At 35.6% G+C, this 26,824-nt stretch overlaps 3 protein-coding genes across 5 annotated transcripts; 1 reads left to right on the top strand and 2 right to left on the bottom strand.

Annotated features, from left to right (window-relative positions):
- The first annotated feature begins 3,458 nt into the window (after positions 1-3,458).
- Positions 3,459-4,229, top strand: LOC104086465 (uncharacterized). Its single transcript, XM_009590723.2, has one exon. It carries the CDS (start codon positions 3,459-3,461, stop codon positions 4,227-4,229), a length of 771 nt encoding a protein of 256 aa, XP_009589018.2.
- A 4,774-nt stretch (positions 4,230-9,003) lies between these two features.
- On the bottom strand, positions 9,004-14,669 carry LOC104086463 (probable inactive heme oxygenase 2, chloroplastic). Of its 2 annotated transcripts, none has more exons than XM_018767425.2 (5): positions 14,028-14,669; positions 13,008-13,231; positions 10,253-10,360; positions 10,028-10,160; positions 9,004-9,484 (listed from the first exon to the last, which is right to left on the bottom strand). In XM_018767425.2, the coding sequence occupies exons 1-4, from the start codon at positions 14,629-14,631 to the stop codon at positions 10,068-10,070; spliced, it is 1,029 nt and encodes a 342-aa protein (XP_018622941.1). In that variant the 5' UTR covers positions 14,632-14,669; the 3' UTR covers positions 9,004-9,484; positions 10,028-10,067. The 2 variants fall into 2 exon arrangements, with proteins under 2 accessions (XP_018622941.1, XP_018622940.1); XM_018767424.2 differs by having other exon boundaries at positions 9,004-9,480.
- Positions 14,670-16,399: 1,730 nt separating this feature from the next.
- On the bottom strand, positions 16,400-23,966 carry LOC104086464 (uncharacterized). 2 transcript variants are annotated; one of them, XM_009590722.4, is made up of 10 exons: positions 23,043-23,966; positions 21,624-22,763; positions 20,342-21,493; positions 20,049-20,090; positions 18,787-18,863; positions 18,258-18,342; positions 18,067-18,150; positions 17,783-17,884; positions 17,597-17,695; positions 16,400-16,894 (listed from the first exon to the last, which is right to left on the bottom strand). In XM_009590722.4, exons 1-10 carry the CDS (start codon positions 23,736-23,738, stop codon positions 16,784-16,786), a joined length of 3,588 nt encoding a protein of 1,195 aa, XP_009589017.1. In that variant the 5' UTR covers positions 23,739-23,966; the 3' UTR covers positions 16,400-16,783. The 2 variants fall into 2 exon arrangements, with proteins under 2 accessions (XP_009589017.1, XP_018622939.1); XM_018767423.3 differs by having other exon boundaries at positions 21,624-22,720; positions 23,043-23,182.
- Positions 23,967-26,824: the final 2,858 nt, after the last annotated feature.

Below are 26,824 nucleotides of genomic sequence, written 5' to 3'. Positions count from 1 at the left end.
CGCGAAGCTTTAACGCTTGGTGCCCGGCCAGGCCTCGCCTTCTACGCGAACGCGAACGCTTCCACGCGTTCGCGATGAACACTGCCCTCTTCCCTTCGCGAACGCGAAGAGTAAATTTCACCTGCCTCCAGTTTCTTCTTCGCGAACGCGAGCCACCTCTCGCGAACGCGAAGAAGGATACCAGAAGCAGATTTCTGCAGTTTTTTCCAAGTCCAAAAATGGTCCGTTAATCACCCGAAATCAATCCGAGCCCTCGGGGCTCCAAACTAAATATCCACCCAAGTCCTAAAATATCATACGAACTTGCTCGCACGATCAAATCGCCAAAATAACACCTAGAACTACGAATTGGACACTAAATCAAAGGAAGTTTTCAAAAAAACTTTAAAACTTATATTTTTACAACCGGACGTCCGAATCACGTCAAATCAACTCTGATTCTCACCAAATTTGGCAGACAAGTCATAAATATTATATTGGACCTATACCGGGCTCCGAAACCAAAATAATGACCCGAGGTCAATAAATTCAACATCAATAATTTCTTAAAACTCATTAAGCTTTCAAGCTTTTAATTTTTCATCAAAATTCTAAATCTCGAGCTAGGGACCTCGGAATTCGATTTCGGGGATACACCCAAGTCCCAAATCACATTACGGACCTATCAAAATTGTCAAAATACTGATCCGGGTCCGTTTTCTCAAAATGTTGACTAAAGTCAACTTAGTTAAGTTTTAAAGCTCTATTTCACATTTAATCCATTTTTCACGTAAAAACTTTTCAAAAAATTGTACGGACTGTGCACGCAGGTCGAGGAATGATAAATGGTGCTTTTCGAGGTCTTAGAACACAGAATTACTTATTAAATTTAAAGATGATATTTTGGGTCATCACATAATCATTCATCATCATTTATCAATTGATGAGATTTCTGCCATTGACCAATTATTTGTTTGGTTGGAGTTACGTTCTTATTGTTAAAATAAATCTTTCATAACATTAACAAACTCACCATCTTTCTACCTATTTAAAGGCTCTTGATTACTAATAAATATTTTATCCGTCTCAAATTATTTGTCGTATTTCTATTTGATATGCCCTTAAAAAAATTAGTTAGAAAGAATTTGATTATTTTACCCTTATTTATGTCTTTAATATAATCTTTGTTCATTGAACATTTACTTTATTTATGTGCCATCTCCATCTTCAAGAACAATTACTACTAAAGATAAAATGAAAAAAAATTAATTAATTTTGTCTTGAACTTCTAAAATGACAAATAATTTGAATTATCTATTTTTAGAAATTACGATAAATAATTTGATACGGAAGAAGCAGAAATTAATTCCCTTATATTAGTCATATATTGGCTTATTTTAACTCTAATTCCTTGTCTAGTTTTACTTTTAGAATAATTAATAGTACTGGACCAAAAAAAATGGACGAATCAATACTTTAAATTAAAAAGTAGTATGTCTTGAACCCAAATCTAACGCTTAGTGGTGAGATGTTTAAACTTTAAAATTTGAATTCCTAAAATGAGTTTTAACGTAAAAAAAATAATTCTTATATTTGATTCCTAAATATTAGGATTTTGAATTATAAAAGGAAAATTCTAGTTTATTTAAATGTCCTAAATATTGGAATTTTCTACTATAATAAATAAAGTTTTAGTTGATTTCAAAATCTTAGATATTAGAAAATTAATAAAATGACTATTTTATTCAATGTGAGCTTTATTTTTAAAGGGTAAAAAAGGAGAACGACATTTCGCTAAGGACCTTCATGCTTTTAATATAGTATAGATATGCAATGTTATATAATAACAATCAACTAATTTAATATTTAATAATTCAAAGAACAATTTTTTTTGTATATATAGGGTATTAAAAATTCAAAGTCTGTGGCTCGAGATATCGATAAACTTAAAATGGAGTCATACTGAAATAAAGTTTTTTCGGCTAAATATTCATTTAAATTTTTAGATAGCCGATTAAAGTAAATTTTAAATTAAGGATAATATCTTCACTTGCATCATTATAAAGACAATCATTATTGAAATATATATAAAGTTTTAGAAATTGAAATTTCAAAATAGAAATATTTTTTAAAAGATAATATCATACCAAATAAGAGTTCAAGTCGTAGTAAAAGAGTCATGTCGTAACCAAAGAATCATTTGCTTTGCCATAAATATGAGTTATTATTTCGCTTTGTGGCTATTTTTAGGTTCCAATGACACCAATGAGAATAGTGCAAAAATAAAATTATCACTACTAGATTTGAGAAAATGTTAATCTTTTTTTATGTAGTGTTTCTTAATTAATATCTAACGATTATCTATAATTATTTCGAAGGCTTAAATTTTAAGGTTATTTACATATAATTCAAATAACTCGGAAATTTAACATGTTTAATGTCAAGTATCAAAATAGAGTCATACTGGAAAAACAATTCACTAGCTAAAGAATTTTTTAAATTTGTAGATAGCCAACTAAAATGAGTTTTGAATTAAGGACAATATTTTCACTTATATTATTATAAAAATAATTATTATTGAAAAATAAAATTTTAGAAACTAAGATTTTAAAAAAGAAATATTTTTAAGAGATATCAACACACAAAATAAGAGTTTAAGTAGTAGTAAAAGAGTCAAGTCATATCCAAAGAGTCATTCATAGTCTCAATATTTGATTGTTTTGCCATAAATATAAGTTATTATTTTGCTTCTTAAATATTTTTAGGATCCAATGACACCGACGAGAATGGTATCAAAAAAGAAAAATAGAAGAAATGGTTAATTTTTTCCATGTAGTGTTTATTATTAATATCCAATGATTATCTATATTTACTGAGAAAGTTTAAATTTTAAGATTATTTACATATAATCCAAATAACTTAAATATTTGACATGATTAATGTCCGCACATCCGCGCGGGTGCTAATAATAGTTAACTTATAAAGGATAAACTTTTCTTTTTTTAGGTTAAAAAATATTTTGTTACACTTAAATGTCCAATAAGGGAGACGTGCAAGCCAAAATCTCACCGAAAGGTTTGTGAAATTATCCTTTTTAAATTGGGTCGAAGGAAAGAATATAGTTATTAAAGCAGAAAAGAACGGAGGCTGATGTGTGGAAAGCTTCTATTTTTTGTCTCCCCAAATTTGATTGTAGAACATAGAATTGTGAGATTATTTCCCCGCGTAGAATGAATAATTTCTCCTTTTATATTTTTGGAAAATTTCTATATTTCTATGTCGAGACCTTTTCCCGTTGAGCAAAAAAACAAATCTATTTCCTGAACGGAGAAGGTTAGAACTTAGAAGCTTGCAATCCTTTATTCAACAGGAGAAGGAAACACAGACAACTATTTATATTGCACTGGACAACAAACAAACACACACACACACACTTTTGCAAACACAAATCAACACGATACTCCACCAAAAACTGGAGAATGAAAAATCAAAGACTCAGCCGGCCTCAAAACCGGCAAGTTTCGCCAATAGGCGGCGACGCCTCTGCTGCTATGCAGGAGAAACAGGGTTCTATACAAATTCCAAAGAAGAAACTCTATTCTTATTTACAAGAATTATACAAAAAGAAAAGTTCCAGGAGAGAAAACGCGCTAAGGACATTGGTAGAGGAATTCGAGACCAATGTTCGTTATGAATTTGCCCAGAATAATTTTTTCACTTTAGTACATCGATGCCAAAATTGTTTGAAACGGAGTTCTGCACTGGAGGTAGATCTAGCATTACAACTTATAGGATTAGTTGTACTGACTCTAGGTGCAGGAGATAATGCACATGAGATTTATGAAGAATCACTAGTCTTTCTTCCTAAACTCCTCAATTCCAAATTATCTCACTCGGTCGAAGTGTTAGAGTGTTTGTCTATTGTCACTCTTGTTGCTGCAAGAGATTTTGTAGACACAGAAAGAACAATGGAAATTATATGGCAATTCATGAATCAAGAAACCAAACATTCATCGTACGTGACTGCTGCAGCAATATCAGCTTGGGCTCTGCTCCTTTCGGATATAAATATATGTAGAATTGGTCACAAAAAGTGGAAAGAATTGATCCCTTATCTTCTAAAACAACTAGAGGAAGGTGATGAAGATGTTACTGCTGCTAGCATCGACGCGCTTGCTTTAATTTTTGAAAAAGGTAATCTTGAGAAATTCTCAATTCAAACACAAGAATATTCAAGCAAAAGGACATGAAAAATGACATTATGAAGCATGTAAAGAGAGCAAAACAAGATGCTTCGAAAATTCTGGAGGATGATTACAATAAAACAGCTACTATTACTTTATGTGGTACGAGACTTACCTTTAGCACCTGGTCACAATTGAAGCAGATGAATTACATAACAAGATTTTTAGGCTACGGTTTTACAAATCACATGATGGAGAACAAGCACCTTCACGAAGTCTTTCACTTTGTACCTGCAGAAACGAGATATAGTAATGCCTTAGAACTATATAAATCTGAATATGAAGAGGGAGCTGTTCGGATTTTCTTACCTGAAGTAAGAAGAAAATGTTGCAGAAAGAGGATTTATATGTCCCCTAATTCTCTGCTGAACAAGGGAAAGACTAAGTTGATGAACAAGTACAGGAGTATTGCAAAGGAGACCAAGGCTGGGCATTACCATGCTGAGGAAGAGCTCGACTGAAATATTGTTTCTAATTGTTATCTTATTTACATTTTTCAGTTGTCTTAAATATTGACCACTTTTGATATGTTCTCAACGAGTTCTACCTTAATCAACTTATATTATCAACTCTTCTATCAGTAACCGTATGAAGTAAAAGCTGACAAATAACTTGAGACGTTAGGAAAATATGCCTAATCATAGCAATTCTTATAACCTTATTCCAAGACCTTGTAATATTGCCTTCTCAGAGACAAATGTAAACACTTACACGTAAGGCTGTTCAACGGGAGGATGCCTTAAAGGTAAATAAGAAAGATCCTAAATAAAAAAGAAAATACCTACCTTTCTAATGAGATGTGATTTGTCTATTTCATTTCGCACCGGAAACTATTCTAGGAGAAGTTCGAATCCGTTCCGTTCGGATATTGATTGGTCTTGGTTTGATATGGTTTACGCGTTACTGATTCCCGGAAGATTTAAGATCTCCATTAGCTAAACCCTTTCTTATCCTGCCTTTGGATTCGTATTTGCCGTGATATTACTTCCCCCTATTCGACGATTCACTCTTCCTGGACTTGCTTGACTCGTCCGAAAAAAGAGAGAAAGTGCTCTAAGACCTCTAATGCAGCTAGGGGAGCTTAAGGACAAACCAAATAAATGGGATGGGACGGGACGACATTTAGCCGGAACGGTGGCAAGACGGGATAAACGGAACAAAACGGTAGGCCCATCCCATCCCGCTAACAAACGGGATGGGACGGGACGGTTTCACGGGCCTTAAGTGGGCTGTTTTTCTTTTAAAAAAAATAATTATTTAAGCATTAAGTTTGGCAACGACTAGTTTTTTGACAATGACTAAGTATTTAATGTTTGCAACGGCTAGTTTTTTGACTTATTTAATAAACTTAAAACTTAAAAAATTATAAAAAAATTAGAAAACTAAGTAAAGATTTATAAAATATTAAAACAAAAGACTTGTAATGAAATATTTTAGTAATTATAATAAAGTTATAATTTATTTAATATAATTTCAAGCCATTAAGTAACTAAGTAAGAGTGTAAGACAATTCATAAAACAATTCAAGGCTTAGAGCCTTTTATTTTATTAATAGAACTTTCAAATTTCATATACAAATATAATTCTTTTGAATATCACCTAATTTACGCAGCCACCTTCTAGGAAGGGTTCGGTTTGAACTATGCCTCTTAGTAGCCAATTATAAATTATCATACTAATAGTTGTAAGCTCTTATATAGCTTCGTTGTAACTTATCTATAATTTCTCTCGGACATTGTTCTGGAATTGGCAATGTTGATTGATGTTTCATGAATTCCATGCCGTCATCGCTCCCAGTGCTAAATATCTCATTGTATTCTTCTTCTTCCTAGTGGTTAATTTTTCAAAATCAAGATTTCTTCTTTCTGAATTAATCCAATCTCTGAATAATACGGAAATCTCTAGGCTGTCCTCCACTAATGAATGTCTATGATCTCCGATTTGAAATCTTGCCGCATTAAAAGCACTCTCTGATGCTACTGATGATTCTTGAATAGTCAGGATATCTCGGGTCATTATTGAAAGTATCGAAAAAGCCTTGTCACGCTCCCTCCACCATACCAAAAGTTGTTCGTTGCCTTCTTTGTCTTTAATACTTTCCAATCCTTGATTAAGATAAGAATCACTACTAGAAAATGGCAAATTTCCGACCGTCAAATCGGTCGGAAATCGAGCTTTTTGACGGATTACCGACCGAAAAAGGTCGGTCGGAAAACACACGCTCGCAAATTTATTTGCGACCGAATCGGTCGGAAATTTCCGACGGATTTGGTCGCAAAATGAAAAATAGGACGCGCTTAAATATAAGAGATTTGCGACTGAATTGGTGGGTAAATTTCCGACTGATTCGGTCGCAAATTTAAATAATAAAATAAATACATAATTTAAATTTCCAACAGAATTGGTCGTAAAATTTGAGAATAAATAAATTTTAAAAAATAAAAAAATCATAATTTGCAACCGAATCGGTCGCAAATCCGGGAAATTTTGCGACTGATTAAGTCACAAATCCGCTCCAGATCTCAAAATTTTTTTGCAGAATTCTCCTGTATTTTTAACTATACCATATGTCAAATAAAACAACCAACAATCTCAAACCTAGATTCAATCAAATTCTTCGACAACAATCTAAAACCTAGAGTCAACTACCAAATTAATATGAAAAGTGTAATAAAAGCATAATAAGAATAACAATTAGTTGCACAAAAAAATCAAAAGGTGCATACTAATTTACTCTCTTATTTCTTAGTAAATAATCCAAAACTTGTTCCACTATTAATTCTTTGTGGCTTTTCGAGTTTTGATAACAAAGATACCGTGAAAAAGCGAAAATTACAAACACTAATTTAAGCAAACAGTGTGTTTTTCTCTATGAAGGTTAGCAAAAAATGGAAACAAAGAAGAAAAAATAACTGACCGCGAGAGGGGAGAGAGAGAGAGGTGTCGCCGGAGAAAGAGGGCTGTCATCGGAGCACCTTGATGCCCGGGGGAGGGGGTTTCCAGCGAGGAGAGAAAGAAAAGAGAGAAGGAAGAAAAGAGATAAAGAAAAAAGAAAGGGGTAGGAGGTTTTAAAAAGGTGTTTAAAAACTATTTAAGACTAAATCGGTCGAAAATTTAAAAAAATAAAAAACAATTCGACTAATTTGGTCGCAAATGAGGTCAACAAAGTCAGACCTCATTTTAATAAATTTTTGCGACCGAATCGGTCACAAGTTTTTATTTTTTCATTTTTCCCACCGAATCGATCGCAACTTTTTAATTTTTAAAATTTTTTAAATTTTTTCGACCGAATCGGTTGCAAACGAAGCCAACGAAGTCAGACCTCGTTTTAATAAATTTTTGCTGACCGAATCGGTCGCAATATTTTTTTTTTATTTTATTTTATTTTTAATTTTACCGACTGAATCGGTCGCAAATGCTTTCGCGATATTTTCCTCCAAAATTTGCAACGGATGTAGACGGAATATCCGCAGTAAACATTAATAAAAAGTTAAAAAAAAATATTTTTATGCCATTTCCGACAGATTCCGTCGGAAATTTCCGACTACTTTTTTCGGTCAGAATATTTCTGTTGGAAATGGGCTATTTTTTAGTAGTGAATCAAGTTCATCATCAATAGATGAATCAAAACCTATTATATCATCCATACCTTCCCATAGAACTTCTACTCTAGCCTTAGAAGTAGAAGGAGCAGTTTTACCACTTGTTGTTTCCATACCTTCCCTTGGAGGCGGCCTTGAACTCCAAAAGTGAAGAGCTTGCTGTTGTGGAGGCGAAAAATGCCTAGCTAGAATAGAAGTACAGGAAAACTATCGAGCATAATAGGCTCTTTAGTTCAACTGTTCGCGAGCTTGACGTCAGCCTCAAATCTGCTAGATCCGCCCGAGAGCAGTTTCACCACCTGTTCTTCATCCTCAATAAAAATATCATTGCCAAATTGTCTTTGTAAAATTTCATGATCTAGTTGTTCTCCGAAATTAATATTATAACATGCAGGGAGTTGGAAAAATGAAGTTTCATCAACATGAGTCATTTCATCTATATGTTTTCTAATTCTAGGAGAAGAATTAGGATTAGAACTAGGGTTATGATTACTACTACAATCACCTTTACTATTTTTTTTAAATAGGACAAATACATTTTTAGATGTCATAATTTAAATACGAAATTAAATTTAAAAAGTTAACACAAATTAAACACACAAATGAAATACGAAAATAGAACACGTAAAGTAAACACAAAAATTAAGCACTAAAATGATACGCAAATATTAGGAGATGGAACGAGTGCACCATGATTAAATATTGAAACTTGAAGAAATTGCCCAAAAGATTGCTCCAAATACTTGACGAATTAATTTGAAGTTTGAAAGTTGCTCCAAATATTTGCCCAAATACTTGAAACTTAGTTGATTGTGAGAAAATTGAGAGAATAATATAAATAGAATGTAAGAGATTTGAGAGACAATGATTGATTTTTGTGGGAAAAAATGAAGAAGGATGAGGTATTTATAGTTTAAAATAGGGCCAAAGTATAATTTAATAAACTTAGGAATTATATTAAAAGTTTGGAGGTGGGGGGGGGGGGGGTGTTTGGGGGGAAGGGGATTCAAAAAGAAAAAAAATTTAAAAAAACACATGGGATAGGCGGGACAGGACGGAACGGGATGAAATGGGCATCATGTCCCATCCCGTGTACCGTTTAACATGGGCCCATCCCGTTTAGATTTAAGTGGGCCGGGACGGGACGGCCCGTCCCGTTGGACAGCCTTACTTACACGTGCAAAAAAGAATAACACAATTATCATTAGTCTTTCCTCCACATCAAATCCCAAATGTTACATTTGCTAAATAAATGCCTCTAAAATGGTTATGTCCTAGAACTTGATTTCCAGCTCCTCGAACACACAAACCACACTGGCTCTCTTCTGTTAATGGTTTCGTGGCTGGATTCTGCGCATGGGGGTTGCACCTTTTTGAATACACATACCATAAAAGTCATTCCACCAGGCTCCCTTAGGGACCTCTTCTAATGGAAAATAAGGAGATTTTAGGGAAGCACCTCTCCCCTTCAAGTTTAGAATGCTCCCAAGGACTCTGCAAGTTAAAATCAGAAGACCAGGGAAAGAAAAGAGTAAAGCCACCTGCCTCCATCTGCAGCTTGAACGGTGACCAATGACAATCCTCTCAGTCTGAATCTTTCCATTTTGATGCAAAATATGCACAAGTTGTTCGCGACCATGACACTTGTGAGCCAGCTGCCTTGCCATGAAAGGAGATGCCCATTAGGAAGAGAGCGAGTTGAGATATGGAATTATAGTAGAGCTTAGTAAGAGGATCAGCCGACTAAAGCACATGCTTTCCAGCAGCTATGAAGACATGATTAAATGGCCAAAACATTGTAGAGTACATGAGACCGAGTAGCAGGAGGGAATTGCATCACAAGTTCAAAGTGAGCTACATTCCCTCGAGGGAATGAAATCACTGCTCCTTCTGATTTCAATAGTAAGTACAGTGATGAGAGTTAAAACGACCATAATTGACTCCAACAAGAGAGAATGGCTTCCATTAATAACAGGTTCATTCCACAAGAGAAGACAATCAGGATGTATAAGTACTATTACAAGATAATCGAGCCAAAACATAGAGCCCGGTAGAACTGAACAAGATGAAGAAATAATGAGTACTAGATTACTTTCTAGGCACATAATCAGCTCTTATTGAAAGACCAGATTCACATGACATGTGGAATGAAATAGATATCATATTAGAAATCAGGTTAGTTTAGGATTGAAGTGACCTCACCATTGAGAAACCAAGTTTGATCTTTGGATTGGAACGGTTTTTACAGGATGATTAGCCGAACAATCTGACCCATAAACCGGAATGCCTTGGTTACTTCTCTCAGACACTTATTCTTGGTATCTCTAGACCAATGCTGCAATAAAGATGCAATTGATAGGAGAAGCAGTGAATGGTGATTTGAAGCACTGAAACAAAGTCCATGACGCAAAATTCTTAGGCATTTACCTTTGCCAGCATGTTGAATTTTTCACGCACACCTCGCAACAACTCTTCTGCATCCCCCTCCCACTTGTGGAATTCCAACTCTTTTTCCTCTAAGAGTTTCTCAAAGGCCTAATAACATTAATTCAGTAATATAGATAACCAAATATCTAAAATACTGAGTTAGAGGAGTTAACTTGCATATTGGAAATCTTAGAGCCAACATAAATTGACAAAATGCAGGCAAATGGTAATTCAAAGTAACTCATTAAGCAAATTAGTAAAACAAAAGTGCAATAAACTTCAGTATAATAAAGGCCAACCCCGGCAATTAGAAAACTTTATCTTCAATGGAAAGTGGTCAATCATCACAGAACAAGCAAAAACTTACCAAAAACAATACGGAAAAGGGCCAACAATACCCCTAACGTAGTGAAAATGGCTCAAAAGTACCCTCCGTTAACCTTTTGGTCCACAAATGCCCCTAACATTTGTTTTTGGGCTCAAACTTACCCCTATATCTAACCGAACTAACCTGGTCAATTTTTTGACTTTTAACTTCGGCATGTGGCATTTTCTTAACCCGCTACGGGTATTATTTGTATTAAATAAAACCCACCTGTATATTTTAAAATACCCAACGACCCTGACCCGCTCCTATATATTTGGACGGTCGGCTAAAAATAATTATATTCACTAGTTAAATATATAAAAAAATATACACTGATTATATATAAAAATATGTATATTATACATTAATATTTTAATATATATTTTACATGACATTATTTTTAGGAGAAATTATACGGTGTAGTTTTCCCTATTAATTATGATCTATAACTCGAATTTATTAAGCAAATCTGACAATGGAACGGTAGTTTTTGTTAATATTTTAGCTCTATCGTTATATATTAAAACACTATTAGTTCCCATTGAAAAGATCAAGTGAAGTCCATTAATGTGTTAAGCATTTGGATATGTATATAATTAATGGTTTTAAAGAATTTCCTTTCCATCTGTTTCTTTGCTTCTCCTTTAGAAGGTCATATAAATAGAACATTATCATTTTTATGTTTGCAAATTAAAATTTATATTAGTTAAACTTGTTAAGATCTGCAAAATTTGAAGGGAAAACTACACCGTATAATTTCTCCTAAAAATAATATCATGTAAAATATATATTAAAATATTAATGTATAATATACATATTTTTATATATAATCAATGTATATTTTTTTATATATTTAACTAGCGAATATAATTATTTTTAGCCGACCATTCAAATATATAGGAACGGGTCAGGGTCGTTGGGTATTTTAAAAGATACATGTGGGTTTTATTTAATACAAATAATACACGTGGCGGGTTAAGGAAATACCACATGGCGAAGTTAAAGTCAAAAAATTGACCACGTTAGTTTTGTTAGATATAGGGGTAAGTTTGAGCCCAAAAACAAACGTTACGGGCATTTGCGGACCAAAAGGTTAACGGAGGGTATTTTTGAGCCATGTTCAATACGTTAGGGGTATTGTTGGCCCTTTTCCAAAAAAAATATTTATTGAACAAGCCAAAGTTTCTCCTCTTTCTTTTTAGTGTTATATATTTTGGATAAGTCATGTGAAAACCAAAGATTCAAGATGGTAAGCAAAATAAGAAATTTACCTAAATTTTAAGCTAGAAAAATTACAAAATAGTTATTATTTAGCTCCTTATACAAAAAAAATAGATTGAAGGTAGGGGTAAGGTCTGCGTACATATTACCCTCCCCAGACCCCACTTGTGGGATTATACTGGGTCTGTTGTTGTTGTTGTATACAAAAAGAAATAGATGTTCTTCAGTTCCTTATAAAAAAGAACATAGCTGTTATTTAGCATTTGCTCAAAAAATGACCAGCCATTCCAAACTCTGCACCATAGTAATGTACAGTTGCAAATTGGTTCATTCAACTTTAGTAGGAGTATTTGATTGATTTTCTAAACCTAGCTTAAGAGGCAATCTGGATCAGATTCCATCTTACTTTGAGTCATTTCTAGATTAGAACTAATCGAAGGAGATGAGAATAAGGCTGTTCTGATTTTCAATTTGCATCTTTATATTTATAGTCCTACCTAAGTCATAAATTAGTACTATTCTCAGCTTCAGCATTTGCTAGACAAGATAAGAAATTAGAGCCACATAATAATTACTAAAGCCTGGACTGACTAACATTACAAGTCACTTCACCCCCCGCCCCAAAGAGAAAAAGGAAATAGTCCAAGGTCCATCAAATGACAATAAGGAGTATATATCCCTGAGTAACCTTTAAACATGTCAAAGACACCATGTTGTTTTCAAAATAAATGGTTATTATGACGAAAAGTTATAGGCTCAAACTGAAATTCAATGAGTTAAACTCTAAAGATGGAAAAAGGATGCATTCAGTTGTGCTACTTCCCAAATTTTCTTAGCTCATAAATTGTTCGCTTCAAGCGTTATTTTCTAAGCAAGGTCTTCATTTTCTGTGTATCAATGGGAACGTATGTTATATAAAGAATCTCAACATGAGGCAACATGATTTGACAATAAACTAAAGCTCAAGACAGACCAAAAATTTTCAACTCAAACATGAGTTCAATATGTAATTAAACCCTTAAACTGGAGATTTTTCACAAAGAGAATATTTAAAGAAAGACATTTGAAGATGAAGCTTAATTTAATACTTCGTTTCATCATTTCCAGATAAATGAAAACTCCACAAAAACACTCAGGGGACAATGAATAACACAAGGAAGTTGTTACCTTTTTGCCTATGAGTTGACCTCCTGCTATGTGCGAGAAATATATGTTATAGAAGTGGCTGAGAAATAAAGGAGGAGTCTTTTCTGCCAGTTCCTCCAGATAACTGGCGTAACTGACTCCAGGATTGCTCGGTTCTGGAATCTCATAGCCCTGTTGGCTAAACCAATCTAGGTCTTTCGATATACATTCCGCTCGCTCCAATCCAGTCCTTCTGAAGTAGGCATCTAGGTTAAACAGCAAATGGCATAACATCATTTGAAATCCAACAAGCAATATGTCCTAAAAGTCTTTACCGTGTTCCTTTTTTTTTTTAACCACAAATAAATTAAATGTCACAAGGGAAAATTAGTAACTGAGTTGGTTGGCTATTTGAAATTTCACCTTGTTGGTGAAGGTTCGATTCCCCACCTTCTAATACCCTCCCCTGTTTCCCCTTCCCCTATATTCCCAATTAAAAAACAAAAAAAAACAGTCACTAACATATTAGTAACTCAGTTGGTTGGCTATTTGAAATTTCACCTTGTTGGTGAAGGTTCAATTCCCCACCTTCTAGTACCCTCCCCCGTTCCCCTTCCCCTACCCCCAATTAAAAAACAAAAAAAAACACTCACTAACATATTACACTGTTTGTTTTTTCCTCTATCATGAAAATGAGAACCAAAGAGAACCAACAATTCTTAACAAGTTTTTACATAGTGCAAAGAATCTAAAAACAATACAGCACAAACTAAGCATTTAGTTAAACTTTCTTGGTCTTATTTTGGGGCAGGGGAGGGAATAAATTGAAAGTTCAAGACTTTTGTCATCAGCACACAGGTTGAAACTTGGTGGATAACGGAACAGGCCCGCCTCTATCCTTCTCCACTTTAAATACCAGGCTTTTGTAACATGTGATGTGTGCCTAACCCACACCCACACATAACGTGACGCGCCCTTACCACTAGAGCAAAAAACTGGGGCTGAAAGTTGAAGACTTTTTGATGAATGCAACATAACGAAGAAAGAAATCATAGCACTTACAAGAAACATCACTGGAGTCATCAACAATGCGCTCAATAGTAGTAAAAACAAGCTTGCTATCAACAAGATACTTGAGAAAACCTTCTATACTTGGCTGCCAAGTCTCCTCACTACCCCCATCGCCACCTATATTATTATTATTATCCTCTTCTGAAGAAGCTGATTCATACCCATTATCACTCTCTGATGAACTGTTTTTTCCTTTGGAATTACGAAGTTTCATAGCAACAAACCTCATCTCTTCAGTAATACCCTTTTTCTCACCTGGGTATTGCTTTCTGTACCTTCTCCTCTTCCTCTTCACTGGTGGCTTCTTGGCTAATGATGTAACCCCATCATCTCCTTCTTCGTCTTCTTCTTCTTCAGTTTCAGTTTCAGATTCTAGTTCTGATTCTGAGAGTGTAAATGATGAGGTTGTGTTGAAGTTTGAACATTGAAGAATAATGGAAGCTCGGTTCGTCCACTTTGGGTTTGTGGAGATTGACGGTGAAGAAGAATATTTAGTAAAAAGTTGGGGATTTGGGATTTTAAGGAGCAGCAAGGAAAGGGAAGATTTTGGTATTGGGGTTGAAGGACATGAGCAGTAGCATGTCAATGTTGCCATTTGTGTCTCTCTCAAGGGTTTTGGTCTCTTGCTCACTTTCCTCTGTTTAAATAAAGGAGCCTAGGTTTGTTAAATACCAAATTACGGTACCGAAATCAAAAATTTTATTATTTGTTATTAGATATTTTGTTATTCTGTATGTTATTTGGTTTAATTTTAAAAAATATTGATATTAGGTAAGGTATTTGATATTTTAAAATAAAATACTGAAATACCGATATCATACCAAAATATATATTATATTGCACAATACATATATTATTAATTATAACATAAATATAAAAAAAATCTAAAATTTTACTTTCCTTTATTTTCTAAATTCATCAATTAACTATAAGAAAGTAACAATACATTTCTAATGATTAAATTTATCCTTTATGTACAGTTTTTTCTCTCGGGATTAATATTTGCTTTTGGATAAATGTTTTGTCAACAAAGGTTTTTAGTTTTGTACTTTTGAGTACTTTAATTAAGAATATTACAATCTATGACTCTACGTACTAGTTATTATTCAAATCGAATAAATTGAATCGAATAAACCGAAATCGAAAGGAAAAAAATCGAATCATACCGAATTTAATTAGGTACGATATTGGTATAGAATTTTAAGAAACCGAATACTGAAAAAACCGAACCAAAATATTTAAATATCGTACCGTACCGACCGACGATTAAAGTAGCCACAGAACAATTCTTGTTAATTCGATAAGTTGAATGTGATATGGTCACATTTGTAAAATGTGATTTATAAGTGGCATTGGCGAACGCGTTTTCCAAATCTGCTAGACTAATAAGTAACATTTACTAATACGATTTATAAGTCATATTCATGAAACGGCGTTTTCCAAATCTGTTAGACTAATGAGATTTACAAGTCACAAATCTACTAATGCGATTTATAAGTCAGCATTTCTAATACTGTCACTTCTATTTCACTTGTGTTTGCTCAGTTTTTCCCCCTTCTTGATTCTCAGTTTGGACTTATTAGTCTACTTTCTTTTTAGATTTTACTCTATTTATAGTTCTCCAATAAAAAGGACTTGCTCAAAAGAGAAAAAGAGATTCCTCCGATACAAAGTAATTTTTTTAATGTAGCATGCTACATATTTACTAAAGATTTAAGAAGATTCAACTGATAAAGCACTATTAAATAAACATATGTATCAACGAATTTCTCTGGGGCAACGGACTTGATTTGGTTGAGATTTGACGCAATAAATGGTTTTGAATTTGAAATTTAAGTTATTAAAAAAAAAAGTGAAAATACCGTTTTATAAAAGAAATTGATAATCATTGATTATATAAATATTACTACCATCAGATTCAGGGGAGTTAAGACACACTTGTCGACTTTTTATCTAGAAGAGTAAGAATGTGGAAGAATTTATTAGCAACCATAATCGCATTCGATAAATGGAACTTCTAAATCTCTTTAAAAAGGTACAATTTATAAATTGCAATCAACAAACACACTTATAGATTGCTTTCAGCATAAACGAATTATGGCATGCATCATTATCGACTTCAGTCTATTCTGTCCGTTATGCTTTATCATTAAATCGCCTTCTAAAAGTGCGTTCAGCATAATTCTGGTAATTGTTGAGCCAAAATCTGCACATTTTGGAAAAAAGCAAAAACAAAGAAATAACATTGAAGATGAAAAATGGAGAATAAAATATCAAAAACAAAAGAGAAATAATCTTTACAGTTTATTAAACAAGTACCCGTAAAGAGGGGGGGGGGGGGGGGGAACAAACAGTCAAACACCTTTAAAAAAAAGGATAGTAATCTTTTAGCTTTTGGTAAATGTATATACAACAGTGGATGATACAACATTTACAGAACAAAGTGTTTACAACATTCTCTCAAGAATGATCAATCTGTTAGCAAAGAAATCGATGGTTAGCATTCTGTAGTTTACTCTCCCTAATGTACAGCCTAGTAGAAACTGTCGCTGTACAAGTAATCTGTAAACTCTTAACCTATGAATTTGGTACTTCCATATGAGCTCTACCTAACTAATCTAAGCGCCAATTACTTCCAGTCCCTACTCGAGTATATGGACTACTTACACTATTTGCATGTGAAGAATGGAGGAAAAAGGAATGTCAAGACTCCATTGTGCTTGGTTCTTGTTTATGTACAGCTATCTTCATCTACTAAGAGCTTTCAATTTATGCAAGAATTCTAGTGTCTCTTTATAAGAAGGATCGCTGCGGCTCAAAGGCTTGCAGGAATTAATATGATCAGTTGACTCCAAAACCTGCACCAAAATGTGGGCAAAGATGAAAAACTCCACAGGTAGAGATAAAGTTCAATGATAGTTAATCTGAACATCACATTGTCAACATAACTCCATAAGTCAAGATGAATAAAATTGTGCGATAGCTTGGAGGATACATGCTTTCAAACGACTGGCTCATTAGAACAATCCTGCCCTCCATTTTCACTATTAAGGACAAGCATCCGACGGTGCCACAGAGATCAGGATCAACTTCCCAATCTCCAAATTTCAGGTTTACTTTTTTGATCAAGCACGATCCAAGTTTTATGTTTGCTACCTACAGTAAAAACCATTTCGAAAAGCTCTACTCCCTTTCACCTACTAAAATTTTAGTTACTTCCAGAATAACATAAAGTGACAACCACTTCAATATTATGTGTGTAAACTTATCTCTAAGAAAGATGAGACAGAAAGTTCCATGTTTCCTTTAACATATTTAGTTCTATATCAAACTGCCAAAAACATCGTTAGGCCCCAATAATTGAGAGAAGAATGCTCTAACTAATATGATCTGCATTATAAAAAAAAATGTCTACAAAAGAAGAAGAAAAAGAACAGCCCACTGATATGATATGATATGATATGATATGCTCAACCACAAAGTGCAAGCAATCGAAATGATAACTGCAAACTATTGCAACAAATATGGGTGCCTGGTAATCATCAATTTGAGCAACTTACAACTAATTCTCCAAATCCGGGATATGCCGACTCTAATGGTACAATTTCCATTCGAAAAGCCCAGCCTCCATAGCCTTCAACAATTGGAGTTACCTTGGTCTACGAAAGGATCATCAGTCAATTTTTAGAACAGCAACCACAGAAGTGAATTTTTTCAATGGGAACTCAAGGGTGGAAAAACATTACCTCACAGAAACTGAGGACCTCAAGCATCCCTTTTTTGTGAAGCTGCCGCATAAAATCATTTAGCTCAACCAATCTTGGAGATCCACTTCTCAGCTCCCCAATCTAGCAATGGCAGGAAGTAGTATTTATCAAATTTCACAATCCAAGTTCACCCGCAACAAAAATCTCAAATCTCATGTGCATATTTCTAAATAAGAAACTGAAGTACTCTTGGGAAAAAACATAAGTAGAAAAGAGAAATAAGATAACAAGGTAAATAAAGGGAGCAGGAAATTTTTACTAACAGAGGGTGCAGGGCGGAAAACAAGACCCATTCTCCAAGGCATGTCTGCAAGTTTGCTGCCAAAATGAGGACAGCTGTAGAATACCTGACCCAATCATTTTTAAGAAAACTAATGAATAACCGAATTTAAAAAGTATAAAAATAGGTCAAATGTCTTGTAATTCATCATCTGATAGGAAGCAGCACACATACGACTCCAATTGTATTCTTGACAAGGTCATCCTTCTTTTCTGCTTTTGCTTGATACAACATCTGCTTGACAACCAGGCCGCCCATGCTGCCAAATTGCAACCAAAAGTGTGGTTTCGTGTCAGTAAACATGTGTAGCTATGGGGTATCAGCTTGAATAGATGCTTAAAATAAATTTAAGAACTGATGCAAAAGGGTTCTGGTGCCATTACTAACAGGAAGATAAAATAGTTATGACACCATTACTATGATAATAGTTAACAATGTGTCATATGAGCTAGAGCGAAAATGTGCAGCGCCAAACAAAATAATTTTTGCAATCCTAGGTGCAGGATACAAAAAAGGTTTCTTGAAAAGAGCAACAGAGGATGCTACATAACATGAACTAAGACTTCCCCCAATAGGAAGTGGTTAATTTTAGAACCGCCCAAGAATGGAAGGTATAACGAAGGGAGCTCCAATTAGTGGACCAGATAATCACAAGCTCCAAGTAATCTAACAGCAGAGAATATGCGGTTTGATTAGGACCAACCTATGGGAAATGAATACAACTGGTCGATCGCCAATGCCTGCAGCAACAAGCTTCTCCAACAGCATGGCACTTACTTCCTGAGGGTTTAAAACAATGAAATGAATAATACATCTGATGCCACTGAATTGCATGCACACCAAGTTATTTTTATAAGGAAATGCACAACAGATTAAAGGACCAAGAGCAACAAAACATGCCCGGGTTCTGCACAATAGAACTCTTCAAGATGAAGAAACCTGTTCTAACTATTAACAGCTGTAATCATCCCATTAGTTAGGATCTTAGTTTTGGAGAAGTTTAGTTTTGAGAGGCTTAGCCTAATTTTAAAGTTTCTAAGCGCTGGGATTGATCTCATCTTCATCTTCTTGAACTTCAACTTGAATTTTTAGGGTAAGATTTTTTGTATGAGTTCATCTCTTCTCCATCATGTTTCTTTTCTTTCTCTTGATTGATATTACATGTCTTCCTTTGTGTTGAGCCTAATTGGATTATTAATTAGTGGGTTCTTGCATATTTATTTGAAATTGACAAATAATATTCTTTATCTAATTCCATTTCAAATAGTATATATATTCTTTATCTAATTCTTTCTTTGATTCTACTACTATTGTCTTTGAGTTGAATGATTGTTAGTGATAACAAGGATGCAAGTTACATTAAATACTTGAGTTTGTGTTATTATAATTCATATAATTCTACCCTATCCTGTATTCTTTCTCATTATTCTTCGGCAAATTTGTTTGCTTCCAATATTGCAATGCTATCACCATTCCTTTGCTCCCTTTTTTGGATAATGGTTGACATATTCTTATAATGGTGGCATCCACGCCATCTTGCATACACCTCGACTAATCCACCGTGTACCTGCTACCTTCCACCTACAGGATAACTTCTCACCGTTAAAGCTTAGACGGATGAGGAAAAACTACCTAGCCTTTTTCCCTCTATTGTGATTTGAATTTCAGTTTCTCATGGTCCATCAGCTTGTAGCGAGTGCTAGGTCATACCCTTGGGTGCAACATCCTTTCTATTTTTTCCAACGTTTTCTGGTGTAGAATGGTGTAGTAGAGGAGTTGAATAATCTCACCTTCCCTTCATTAGTGGATGAACTATATGCGGCAATGTATAGACATTTCTTGAAAACTTTAGGATAGATAAACTAGTCTCTAACAATTGAAAAGGGCAGTCCAGCGTTTTGCATGATACTATGACCAACCTCAAACACACACGATAATTTGACAGAAGTTAAGAAAAATGCAAACCTGAAGAGGTAGGCTCGCTCCAGACCACTGGGTTAGATTTGTCTGCATAAAATTCCATGTTTAAAGTCAGACGTCAAGGTAAACCTTTTTCTTTGTTTGTTTGGGGGGGGGGGGGGGGGGGGAATAAATAGATAGCAAAGGGACACTTAGAAAAACAATAATATAATTTTTAATTTAAAGAAGTGTCATCATTTGCAAGACCTTTTTTAAGATTAAAAAAAAGCTACACATGAGGAGAAAGATGATTGAATATTCGATAAGATTTTAAAAGGATAGACAGATTATGTACCAACCTTGTATTTCAGACTAAACAGACGGGCATGAGGGAAATCAGATGCCAGCCATTCACCAGGCCAAAATGTTCCTTCCCGTCCAGCCTCTTCATCAATTTTCTCAACCAGGCCAGATTTGGTTGATGACTTGTCATCTGACAACCGCCAAGTTTTGAAGGGTCCCCCACGCAAACCATGTATAAAGACAACATCAACTGCAGGTATTTCTGACTCTGATATATTCTCAGATTCACTTGCAGATGTCGATGATATATCATTACTGGTATATTCATCTGTTGTATGCTCACTCTCAGCAGAATCAGTGGTACCTGAAGATGACGACCCATCCAATGATTTTGGCATTATCTTTTCCATACATTTCCAGTGCGGTAATTCAGGATTTATCAGGAGGATCATATCAGCATAACGAGGGCAAGTATGTTCTTTGTTAGAAGGATTTCCATGAAGTACATCACCATTTACAGAATCTTCACCAGTTTGGTCATCACAGAATATGTTCAACAGTGTTGCCCTCGCATAACTTCGAATTTTAGGGTCATTGCAACCAGGAATCCTTCCACTGGCACATTCTTCAAGCCATTCACACCACTCTTTATCTCCAACTAGTCCTTTCTTGACTTTTGGAAGAACTGAAAGTACAGTTAGCAACCGTGCTGCATGCTTCCTAATATGACCTGTAGGTGGAACAGGTAGACTGGATGCATCATTGGAATTCGCAGTAGTAGAAGCTTCGCCAGGAACAGTTGGCACCCGTTCCTGTCCCTCCGATGCTCGTGACGCATCATATGCTTCTATTGCAGCAAGCTGTTCATAATCATCATCCAGTAACAGGCGCCTAAGCAAATTGAGGACTCCAAAATCAGCTATTTTGTTCAGACAAAGAGTATCTTCGGCACATATTTCTGTCAGCGCTTTGATCCCTCTAAGCGTGGCCACTGCAGAATCTGCAGCATTGATCTTAGGCAGTTTGTCTTTCTTAAGACTTTTTAGCGCCGCAGCAAAAGGTTCCAGGGAGAGAAGATCTGCCAAGGGATGTGTATCATCAGCATTGGCAACTCTTCCCAGTTGCATTCCTACTAAATTGACAACTGCTCCTGCCAATTGATTAGCAATTTGTGTGGCAGAAACTACATTTGCTTGATCAACTTGGGTCTGCAAAATTAAGATTCTTCATGAACCACAGAGAAACCAAGGAGACACAAGATGTTTCTACTTACAAATAAAAAAGACTACTTCCACACCATCCCAAAACAAAACAAAAAAAGATTATAGTGTGACAAACCTTCACTTTATCACTGTTTGGTTGGTTATTTCCTTTGCTTAATGCTGTTTTCTTGGATTCCAGAACATCACTTAGCATAATAGTTAACCATCCTTGAGAAATTGGTATGGAGGATGGTCCATAATCTTCAAGAATGCGTGAAAGGATACTTATTGCTGATGACCGTATTGCATCAGAGGATAGCTGTCCAAAGACCCAAGGGAGCAGAACGCCAGACCAATGCTGGCTTTCTTCCAGTGACATATCCCCACAGAGCAACTCCAAAGCCTTAGCCAATGCTTCTTGCACCGAAGAATGCTTTGTGGTCTGTTTAGCAGCCTCTCTCATCAAATGAAGACCCTTTTCCACTGCTACCTCCTGTGCCGAAGGGCTTCGCTCAAGAGAAACCAAAAATGCAGACAATGCCATCTGAGCTAGGGGGATGTCCTGAGTTTTACTTGCATGCGAAACAGTAGACAGAAGACTAGAAGTCCAATCAGAAACAGAAGTACTTAGCGGCAGATTGTGGTCTTCTAGAAGCAATTTAACTATCAGACTTCCATGCCATTTCACAGATCTCTCTGGTGCCACTAAAGCAGCCATGACTGCATGCCCCTCTTCATCCAATTCTTGAATATGATACCTATTAACTTCCGAAGCCGTTGCCCAATTTGCTAATGCCCAAGCAGCAAAAGGAACAGCAACTTGTTCAGAATGCAAATCATCCCAAAGGCCAGGAACCACAGCAGAAGACAAATTTGATCGTGCTGACGAACTATCATTTATTTTGTTAAACAAGAGATTATTAGGCGTATATCTGACTGTCTGGCTAGTGTTAGGAGGCCCCATCTCAACAAGCGCATTAGTTCTTGAAAGTCCTACAGCAGTCGTACCTTCAAGAATCTTCATCCCAATACCCTTCATCCCTTCTCCGCCATCATCATCCTCCTCATGTGGCTCATCCCAGTGCATACCACCTTCCTCGATCACTTCAATCGCTGCGGCAATATCTCTCATCTCAGCATCTTTGGGTAGTGTAGGCTTGAACAAAACCTTGTCTGCACTTTCACAATGGGACGTGACAATATCCATAATTGCTGCAACCAGCATGCTCCTACCTTTCAAAGAATCAGAATAATCGAATGAACTACGTCTTGTATTCTGCTTCGAACAAAAATTCAACATTTCCATGTCAAACAAAAAATAATAATTCTCCAAAATTATAAAAAATTATATAACAATTTAATAACTTTCAATAGCCTGGTCACAAAGAACTTAATCAATGTCATTTCATGCCATTCATAATTTTCGAGTATCTTCAAGGGCTTGCTTGAGGCACGATTAAGTCCTGAAGTTAAACATTTCACTAAATTTTAACTATTTTATTCAATTTCTTCCATACAGTAATTTATTTAAAAATTTAATGGAAAAAGGCCTCACCTTTTTTGATTGTCGAGGCTGAGCAGAGAAAATAAACCTAAGAAGATAGGGAACAGCATGAGGCCTCGCGAGAACATCCTCACACACATTAGGATCAGCAATCAAGTAAGCCAAAGCCCTAGCTGACTCAGCCTGAGTCCCACAATTTTCCCCTGAGATCCCCACCGTCTCCAGAAGCCAATCAATCACCGCGCCACCGCCAGCGGCAATGAGCGCCGCCCTCCGACTCTCGCTGGCGGCGGCAATGTCAGCTAACAACGCCGCAACCCTAATCTCAAACCCGACCCGAACCTCGTGATTCGCTGAAGACATAACCGACCTCAACGACTTCCATAGCACGGAAGCTGCTGCCCCTGTCTTCTTCATCCTATTTACAATCCTCATCAACGACTCGTTCGATTTTTCCAGCACGTTCTCAATTTCATCATCTCGTGTTAAAATTACAGCGCAGGAAGCAACAATGGCGGATAAAAGCGTCGCCGATAGAGCAAATAGAGAGTAACGAGGCAGAGTTGAGGGTTGGTCGGATTGTAGGATTGGGGGGTACGTAGGAGAAGGGACAAGATGGGGATTTTTTATATTGTTAAGGATATCGACGGAATCCTCGGGATTACGATTTGAAGATGAAGAGAGGGAGCGACGGCGAGGTAAACGGGTACAACACCGGCGGCTCGTTCTACAAAGAAGGCGAAGCATAATTCAGTTAACTTGTTCCAAAAGAAATTGATGTGTTTAACTAATAAGAAGAAGATAGTAATAAATTTTTGGATTATTCGGATTAGTTGCAAAGGCGAAAATGGAGGAAGAAAGGGGTGGATTATGAATTTGGACTTTGGAGGAACAAGAAGAATAGTGAAGAAAGAGAGGGAATTTTAGAGGTAATATGCGGAATCTTGAACTGGTTGGTTGACAGGTAAGTATTGTCAATTGTCAAACCATAGTCTAATACTCTAATCCGATTGACTTCAAAGTTCAAATGGACATTAATGGTGAATGTGTAGATAAATAATTAATCTTACTATTATTTTGGTCAAATTAAATAAATGGTCCTAAATAACATGTAATGGAACAGTCACATAGATACCAAAGTGGAGCTAGGCTTCGAAGAATTTTAGTCATTTTAAATTATTAGTATTACATTAATTATTTGTACATAAATTAAATAATTTTTAAGATAAATATAAAGTTTGCGCTAACATTATTGAGTTCCACCCAATCCGTACTTTGATCTCTAACCCCGCTATTTGAGAACCCATAGCTTATGTTTAGATCCGCCACTGCTCGTGATGATTTGTACATACTTTAGTTGATTTAATGAAGTATGCTATAAATTCAACATACAAATCTACACAATCGACATTTTCAATTTTATAATTTTCAATATCCAATTCTAGTAGCTAGTTTCTTAAGCTTGTTCTTAAGTTTTATACAGAATAACTTGCATGTATTATCTATCGTATTTACATCTTGAGGTGTGTGTGTTAAGAACACCAACAGAAAACTCTGGTTCTCTATGCTTAGAATCATAAATCTTCTTCATGTGATTGTGTGCTGCTGCAATCTTTTCCCTTGTATCATTGAAAATAAGATCGAGACCTAGCAATTGTTATTTCATTAGACTCTAGTTTCGTCGTGCCTAAAATATATGAAATTAAGGAAGGTGGTTCCTTTCCATAAATAAATTCAAATGGAGTCTTTTTGGTTGTGGAATGAAACTCAATTTGTAGCAGGAATTCTGCACAAGAGACAATTACTATTAGATTTCAAGAAGTAATGCTGCTGCTATCGATCAGACTTAACATAAATGTAGCTATTAGAGCCATTCTAAAAAGAGAGAAATTAGCACTACTTGGTGAAATAGATTTTTTCAGAATCAATTTCAAACTCTTCTGTGGATACATGATACAAATATGTAAGTTGTGATTTATGAGAAAGATTGAGTTTGTTAGGCTAGACTCTAGATGCACGATTCAGCACCTTTGAATAACATCCCAAGATGAGATTGAGGATTAGCACCGATAAAATTTCTCGGTGTGCCTATATTGAAATCCGACTAAATTGATGAGGTAAACTTAGGGTCCACCAAACTGTATAGAGAACCTGGTTCTCTATCAGTTTCCACGGAACACACACACACAACAGTAAGTAAAAGACACATCAAAGTTTTACGTGAAAAACTCCCAGCTCACGGGATTAAAAACCACGACCTAGCTTCGTAGGATTTAAACTTTACTAACTAAGCAACTTTCAGATTACAATATATTATAATCTATGAATTAACCTCTTAATCCTTCAACTACTTGTAACAAGTCTATTACAAGCCTCTTTGTTATAACTCTATTACAAAGCACACACTTTGACTAACTCTAGCCAAAACACAAATACAAGGTTTATGATTTTACAAAAGATCTCCTATAGAAATGCTTCTAAGTAAGCTCGGTAGGATTTACAAATAAATGACACTAACAAAGACACAACAATACTAAGGGCATATGATAGACTTGATACTGGGATCTGGTCCTTGGTTCTGTTGTTGCTTTGTTCTTCAATGACTTGAAGTTTTCAACACACTTGAGAGAGAATTGATTGTTTAGGGTTGTGCAAGTGTATTGATTTTCCTTGCCTCATATTGGTAATATACAAGTGAGGTCAATAGGATGATGTATGCAAATATCCGGTACAAGGCATGCTCAAGGAAGCGACTGATGCACTGTTGCATGTGCAAAAAATAATGCAACGACTTTACAACTGTAGAGAGTTGACTTGTACTGGCATTAGAGGAACTGATGAGCATTCGTTCCGTCTCTCGTTTCTTTGACCCAAGTTGTTGGGACTTGCGCCAGACTTGAGACTTATTATTCTTGAGCACTTTAAGGATGTGTAACAGGTTTCTAATCTGGTTCTTGTAAGAAATTTGTTAGATCATCAAAATATACAAAGGCACGTAACTTAACAATTTCCCCATTTTTATGATGACAAACCTATAATTACGGTTCCCCCTGAGAAACAGAGTTTTCTGCAAAAAGACTTGTTCCCCCTGAGAACCTAAGGACATGTTTCCCCCTTCTCAATTTTTCTTCCCCCTTTTGGCATCATAAAAAGACTAGACACAAGTAAACGCAAAAAGAAGTCTAGCAAAGTTAACTCAGGCCACATGTATGCATACAACATGGATAAAATAGAGCACAAGAGTATAACATGCATAGTAAAAGATGATATGCTCATTAATTTTAGGAGAAGAAAGCAGAGATAGTAGCATCATTGTTACAAAATATCCACAAAATAACAGCTTAAAGTACCAGTCATAGAAACAACAAAAAGAAACTAAGGTAGGACAAACATCATTCAACTTGACACAGGGAAGGGAACTGCTTAAGGGCCACTAGAAGGGGGAGGCAAGGGTTCTGAGAAGGATGTCTATTCGAGCATTTGCAGAAACTTGTTCGTTAATCAGCCTCTCTTTCAGGTCCTCGACCTGTTTCCTGAGATCTGCATTTTCTTTGGTCAGGCGAGCAACCTTTGTGCCTTGTGCACTGCTGGAACCATGAGCCTTCTTGGCCTGACTAAGCTGCCATTCAAGAATGGCATTCTGTGCCTTCAACCTCTTTATCTCCTCATTGGCAGCATTCTGAGCATCAATCAATTGCGAGATAATGGAATTGCTGCCAACACCCCCTTTCTTGTCAATACACTCACATTCCTCTAAGGTTGTCTTTAAGAAAGTTTGCTTGCGAGTTCCCACTGTTGCTCTTCCTAAAGAAACTTTGAAGAAGTTAAATACT

This window comes from Nicotiana tomentosiformis, chromosome 4 (assembly GCF_000390325.3).
Source record: "Nicotiana tomentosiformis chromosome 4, ASM39032v3, whole genome shotgun sequence".
In the NCBI taxonomy this organism is placed as follows: domain Eukaryota; kingdom Viridiplantae; phylum Streptophyta; class Magnoliopsida; order Solanales; family Solanaceae; genus Nicotiana; species Nicotiana tomentosiformis.
This window is presented reverse-complemented; position numbering and strand designations above follow the sequence as displayed.

What these genes read in the sequence shown, in the direction of transcription:
- LOC104086465 (XM_009590723.2), top strand. Translation starts at nt 3,459, where the DNA reads ATGAAAAATCAAAGACTCAGCCGGCCTCAAAACCGGCAAGTTTCGCCA.
- LOC104086464 (XM_009590722.4), bottom strand. Translation starts at nt 23,738, where the DNA reads ATGCTTCGCCTTCTTTGTAGAACGAGCCGCCGGTGTTGTACCCGTTTA. An exon ending in GTTGTATTCATTTCCCATAG is followed by an intron (nt 18,343 to 18,786) that starts GTTGGTCCTAAT and finishes GCAATTTGGCAG; the next exon opens with CATGGGCGGCCTGGTTGTCA. An exon ending in TCAAGAATACAATTGGAGTC is followed by an intron (nt 18,151 to 18,257) that starts GTATGTGTGCTG and finishes TGATTGGGTCAG; the next exon opens with GTATTCTACAGCTGTCCTCA.
- LOC104086463 (XM_018767425.2), bottom strand. Translation starts at nt 14,631, where the DNA reads ATGGCAACATTGACATGCTACTGCTCATGTCCTTCAACCCCAATACCA. An exon ending in TGACTCCAGTGATGTTTCTT is followed by an intron (nt 13,232 to 14,027) that starts GTAAGTGCTATG and finishes TGTTTAACCTAG; the next exon opens with ATGCCTACTTCAGAAGGACT. An exon ending in AATTCAACATGCTGGCAAAG is followed by an intron (nt 10,161 to 10,252) that starts GTAAATGCCTAA and finishes TCTTTATTGCAG; the next exon opens with CATTGGTCTAGAGATACCAA.